Source organism: Suricata suricatta, chromosome X (genome assembly GCF_006229205.1).
Source record: "Suricata suricatta isolate VVHF042 chromosome X, meerkat_22Aug2017_6uvM2_HiC, whole genome shotgun sequence".
Classification (NCBI taxonomy): Eukaryota; Metazoa; Chordata; class Mammalia; order Carnivora; family Herpestidae; genus Suricata; species Suricata suricatta.
Genome location: NC_043717.1, coordinates 97,322,092 through 97,328,426, shown reverse-complemented (window position 1 = coordinate 97,328,426; position 6,335 = coordinate 97,322,092). Strand labels below are relative to the sequence as shown.

At 52.3% G+C, this 6,335-nt stretch overlaps 1 protein-coding gene across 1 annotated transcript; it reads left to right on the top strand.

Moving 5' to 3' along the window:
• The first annotated feature begins 1,281 nt into the window (after positions 1 to 1,281).
• GPR101 (G protein-coupled receptor 101) lies at positions 1,282 to 2,787 on the top strand. The gene has a single exon (XM_029929585.1). It carries the CDS (start codon positions 1,282 to 1,284, stop codon positions 2,785 to 2,787), a length of 1,506 nt encoding a protein of 501 aa, XP_029785445.1.
• Positions 2,788 to 6,335: the final 3,548 nt, after the last annotated feature.

Genomic DNA, 6,335 nt, shown 5'->3' with positions numbered 1-6,335 from the left:
ATCTGGCCAGAGAAAAACCGAGGTGAGGGCTCGTCGGAGACGAACGGAGAGACCCAGAAACGCACGCGCGCTGAAACATACAAAGAAAGTGTTCCGCGAGAGTCCCGGGGCCAGTGGGAGAGACAGAGAACCCGACTCTGAGTACACGCACCAGCGAGACAGCCTGAGCCACGAGAGACAGGGCCAACTAGGAGAGACAGCAGGAGATCGTTAGAGCCAACGGCGAGAGACAGGCGGACAGCGATAAAGAGGGAACTTCACGCGCGGAGAGACAGAAACCGCAGGGAGACCCCGGGGGAGGAAGAGATAGAGAAGAGACGGTGGGAGACGCGGAAGCGGGAGACCTGGGGACACATGGAGACCGACAGGGACACGCATGCAGCGAGGGACAGTGAACAGGTGCACCGGCGACTCGCAGAGATTGTCGGGGAGATCGAGAGAGAGGGAGAGAGGAGACCGCATTGGGAAAAGAGGGAGGAGCGCACGCACTAGCTAGAGACAGTGACAGAGACACAGAGACAGATGAGAGCGCAGCAGAAAGAGACGGGGAGAGAGACAGGGAAAGGCGGAGAGAGACCTGTACACACAGCTACAGAGAAAGTGCGCTGCCGCAAGAGGATTGGGGGCGGGGGGCGGTGCGCGGTGGGGAGAGAGACTGAGTCAGAGACATTGACTGAGACTTGGAGGGAGAGACGGGAGTGAGGAAGAGACAGAAAGGCAGGGGAGAGAACGACGGACTGACGGAGACCGACAGCGCGCACGTGATAGCCAGAGACTGGGAAGGAGAGACAGAGTGAGAGACACGGGCGGGCGAGACAGTCGGAGGAAAACGGCGAGACACGGCCATACCCCCCAAGAGACACATGACAAGTGCGCTAGTGAGGGACACTGGGGTGAGAGACAGCGACTTGTAAACAGGCAGAGACAGCGCGCGCATGCGCTAGCGGCAGAGATCGCTGGAGAGTTGCAGAGACGGTGTCCGAGAGACGCAGCGTGCGCGCGCAGGCGCGCCCGCGGACGGGCCGGTGACGAGGGGCGGGGGAAGGAGTGGCCGAGACCCTGAGCCTGGGGGAGGGGGGGGCACAGAGGCCCGGAGAGTAAGAGGAGGTTCCGAGAGGCCGCGGTCACGCGGACTGAGGCGGAGCGGGGGTCCCGGGGAGGGGGTCCCCGCAGCGGCCCCCCTCGGCGGGGTGACTAACCCGGCCCGCGTGTTTCTTTGGTCCCCAGCACAGGCACCGAGTGCGGTCCGGGGCGAACCTTCGCCGCCCGCCCTCCGTCGCCATGACGTCTACCTGCACCAACAGCACGCGCGAAAGCAACAACAGCCACACGTGCGTGCCCCTGTCCAAAATGCCCATCAGCCTGGCGCACGGCATCATCCGCTCGAGCGTGCTGCTCGTCTTCCTCGCCGCCTCCTTCGTGGGCAACGTCGTGCTGGCGCTCGTGTTGCAGCGCAAGCCGCACCTGGTGCAGGTCACCAACCGCTTCATCTTTAACCTCCTCATCACCGACCTGCTGCAGATTTCGCTCGTGGCCCCCTGGGTGGTGGCCACCTCCGTGCCCGTCTTCTGGCCTCTCAACACCCACTTCTGTACCGCCCTGGTGAGCCTCACTCACCTGTTCGCCTTCGCCAGCGTCAACACCATCGTGGTGGTGTCCGTGGATCGCTACCTGTCCATCATCCACCCCCTCTCCTACCCCAATAAGATGACCCACCGCCGGGGCTACATGCTCCTCTATGGCACCTGGATCGTGGCCATCCTGCAGAGCACACCCCCCCTCTACGGGTGGGGCCAGGCTGCCTTTGACGAGCGCAACGCCCTCTGCTCCATGATCTGGGGGGCCAGCCCCAGCTACACCATTGTCAGCGTGGTGTCCTTCATCATCCTCCCACTGGTCGTCATGATCGCTTGCTACTCCGTGGTGTTCGGGGCCGCCAGGCGGCAGCACGCCCTGCTCTACAACGTCAAGAGCCACAGCCTGGAGGTTCGAGCCAAGGATCGGGTGGAGACCGAGGACGAAGAGGGAGAGAGGAAGGATGCTTGCCAGGGCCAGCACGGAGGTGAGGTGGAGGCCGAGGAGGGTGGCGTGGAGGCCAAGGATGGCAGCAAGCAGGCCAAGGAAGGGCGCATGGAGACCAGTGAGGGTAGCGCGGAGGCCAAGGGCAGCGAGGAGGTCCCGGAGAGCAGCCTGGTGGCCGGCAAAGGCAGCTCGGAGGGCAAGGAAGCTGGTGGCGTACCTGCAGGCAGCACGAAGGGGGACAAGGGCCGCGCAGGGGTCGACCAGTGCAACATTGACTTGGGCGAAGATGATGTGGAGTTTGACATCAATTTCAGCGAGGACGACATCGAGGCAGTGAACATCCCCGAGAGCCTCCCAGCCAGTCGTCGAAACAGCGCCAGTGACCCTCCCCTGCCCAGCTGCTACCAGTGCAAAGCTGCGAAAGTGATCTTCCTCATCATTTTCTCCTACGTGCTCTCCCTGGGGCCCTACTGCTTTCTAGCCGTTCTGGCCGTGTGGGTGGATGTCCAGACCAAGGTACCCCAGTGGGTGATCACCATAATAATCTGGCTTTTCTTCCTGCAGTGCTGTATCCACCCCTACATCTATGGCTACATGCACAAGACCATCAAGAAGGAAATCCAAGACATGCTGAAGAAATTCTTCTGCAAGGAGAGACCCCCTAAAGAAGCCAGCCACCTGGACCTGCCCGGAATGGAAGCCGGCACAGAGGGAGGGACTGAAGGCAAGACCGTCCCTTCCCGTGATTCTGCTACTTCGCCTTGAAGTCAGCAGGACAGCAAACCTTGAACTGTCCACAGTTCGGAGAAAATGGGAGCAACATTGTCTTACATGGACCACCCACAATCGCATTAATGCCAACCCGCACCATTTCAGGCAAAGGTGTTGCACACATGCTTCTCGCCACAAGATAGATAAATATATGGACGAGGTAGGAACTGGAGCTTTCCCTTAAAAGTGTGCCCCTCAAAGCACGGACTTGAGGATTCTGACTGAAATTCACCTCCCCCCAAATGATTAGGCTCTCAACTTCTTAAAGCAATGAGGGCTATCCTCTTTGGACTTGTATCTGTCTCCCCAGAGCTACAACGACTTCGCTTGTGCTCTGAGGGAAAAGGAAGAGGAAGAGAACGCCTGTGAACTTGGGGACTTTTAGGCCCTCGGGTCAAGAGGGGGGAAGAGCTACATACAGCCTATGTGTGACTGAAGGAAAAGCAGTGGACCAAATCATTCATGGAGCCCAAAAAGCAGAGCCTGACTGACTGATCAATGTGTGAGCCGAGTTCTAAACCTAAGAAACCCGCCGTCTGGGGCAAAGACTATTTTGGAAACTAAGACAAAAGGCATCATGTATTTACAATACCACGAAGGTGTCTAGATCCTCTAAAGGGATCCAGAAAAGTGGAAGAAGATATTAGGGCATGTTGGAAATGGGAAGCTAGTCCAAAGGCAAAGCTAGAGAAATAACACCCATGAGGCTAAACCAGTTGGCTTGTTTTCTGTAAAACCCTGGGTTTGTGCATGGGCTGGGACCAAGGTCACTCCATCCAAATGGAAAAGTGTCCATTGATGCTAAAACTATCTTCTGTCTCCTATTTGAATGAGAGCGGGACAGAAATCACGCCACTATCTTGTAATCTTCCTTTTGTGATTGAATTGGGATGCCCATCAGAATCTTCCATATCCCCTCTGCCAGTCACCTAGGCCCTTTTGGTCAAACAGTATTTCCAGAAAACAAAGAAATGCAGCTGGGGTGGCCCAAAGGTTTCATAAAAACTCACGCTGCCAATTGAGAGCAATGTGCCCATTAGAAATCGCTTTGAGTCCATGGGATCATAGACAAGAAACGTGATCTCCACATGGGGAGCAAGTAAGGCAGAATAAACATTTTCCTTCATCCAGGCACACCCATGTGTCTTTTCCACCTGTGGCTCACCCTAAAGCCCTTAAGCCCCCTGCCGATGTGCGAGAGAAATACAAGAGAGTCAGAAATAGCAGACAGGATGGTTTCTCAATAACCCTAATTTCAAAGCATTCCGGTCAGAAAGATCCTGATTATTGCTATTGAAATATATTGCTTTGGGAAGAATGTTACAATATTTAAATTATCCCCAGAGTCAATACAGAGGAAGGGGTTTTCACATCTCCAACCCTGAAATCACTTTGGGCCAGGATATACCTGGGTCTTCCTGAGGGCACAAAGCACAGCGACATGACCAGTAACGTGGGCCCCCAACATGGTCAAGACCGTGTTTTTGATCACCCTGAAAGGCAAATTAAAGCAAATTCGTGGCCAGCCAACTGTTCATGCAGAAATCCAATGTTAATATGGCGGGGGGAGATGGGAGAATTTGGTTGAAAGATGATTCATCGGGTGGTTGTATATAAAATGGCCATATTCAGAATTTAGCCTCATTCTTATGTGGTTACCGTGTCTGCATTAGAGCCTAGACGTTATTCATGTAAATGCCCGGCTCACTGATGTTTTCTTTATCTCTTCCTCCTCACAGATGCCAACATGAGCTTCTCAAGGGGGAGAGGTCAACAGCAGTGCGTTTGGGCTGTGGATAAGTTTGCATGGGAATTTGGGATTGCCATGTTCAGAATTTAGGAAAGGAGAGGGGGTAGGCGCAAACATCAAGCTGGCCTGTCAACTCCACGATGGTCTTATTAAGTCCAATCTCATTAACCTGGAGCGTGTGATAATTCAGACAAGACATGGGAGCTGAAGTTTACCCCTGCGCTGTCATCTGTTTTTCTGCCAGCATGTATAAAGAGAATTAATAGTCATAAATTTATGATACCAATTCCTTGCCAAATTCTTACATTGACCTGTCCTCAAAGGATATCTGGGTGGGGACATAGCCTGTGTGGCCAATCCTTATGTGGGGAGGAGGGCTCTTGCCTTGGAGGTCTGTCATGGTCAGAAGAGTTCAAAGTAGTTCTAGCCTGCCCTTTGAGTACAAGTGCTGACCTGGGTAGAAACCAGGATTTCAAACCTAAGTGTCTCCAAATATTATGTTGAAACTGAACTTTTTGTTTTATTTTTAAAGCTCAACCCCTTCAAAGTGTTTCAGAGAAAATTGTTTGCCAAAATCCCAAATCCAAATGGAACCAGAGCCTGTACTAGTGTGGTAAGTTCATTTCGCTGCACACCCACCATTGTCCAGGACACCGAGGCTCCCCAACTTCCTTCTTCAAGTTCCTCCCTTCCCCAGGTTACTCACTGTCTGTTCCTATGACAAATTGAATTTTTCAAAGGTGAAAACCTTTTTTGAAAATAGACTGGAAACGCAGACCTTTGAATTAAGAGCACTCTGCTTGCTGACATTTTCTTCTTAATGAACAATAGGGCCTCTAGTTAGCTCGAGATAGCAACTGCTTCCAATTTTGTGCTATTTGGAATAAAACACTATCAACCTAATGAGGTTTTACTGCACATACTGTTTTGTCATTTACGAATCTGAAAGCGCACAAAAAAGTCATCATTAGCCTCACACATCCTCATGGGCAATAGCTCTCCCTAAATGTTTTTAAAGGATGTATTCTTTTGCCAAGGCCACTTCATATGTGCAGTAAAAATCCCATTAAAGCATAGGGGCCAGACAAACCAGACTTTGAAATGATGTAATTTCCAATTTAATGATTTCCTTATTTAAAAATAATAAAGCAGCTAGTTTTGTCAAGAAGTCGCAGGTGCTCCCATGGACACACCAATTTCAACAAGCTTGGGGAGGCAGAAATAAGGAGTGAGCCCTGGGCTTCTAGGATGCAACGGTGCATCTTCTCAAAGACCCCACCATCAGCAGCTGCTGCCAGCTCCCTGCCTATCTCTTGCCCCTCACACCCCTGCCTCCACCTACCTAACTCCCCCTCCCCTTGCTGCGTTGGCCCCTCTGGAAGCTCGTTGCATTTACCCCCTTCACCCCCTTCCATTCGTCCCCTCCTCCAGCACCCAGAGCTGACAGATTGTCGAAGGGACCTGGGGGCCCGAGGAAGCAGGGAAGGAGAGAAATGAACGTTAGGAGTGACCAGCAGTTAAAGGTACTTTTCTGTCCCATACAATTCAGAGATGACGGGATAGCAACTTCAAATTCAACAGGTAAAGAAAAGTGCCGTTTTATCATTTAGGAGGTAGGCACCTTGTTTCTTACCCAAAAAAGCACCCAACACAACCCATCTTCAATGGGTTCACATTCAATCCTGTATATAGTGTCCACTTGTTTCACCAAAAAAAAAAAATCCCACAAAACACTAAAAATTATTTTCCCGGTAAAATTATAAGGTGCCTAACATTGCCTTATTTTACACAT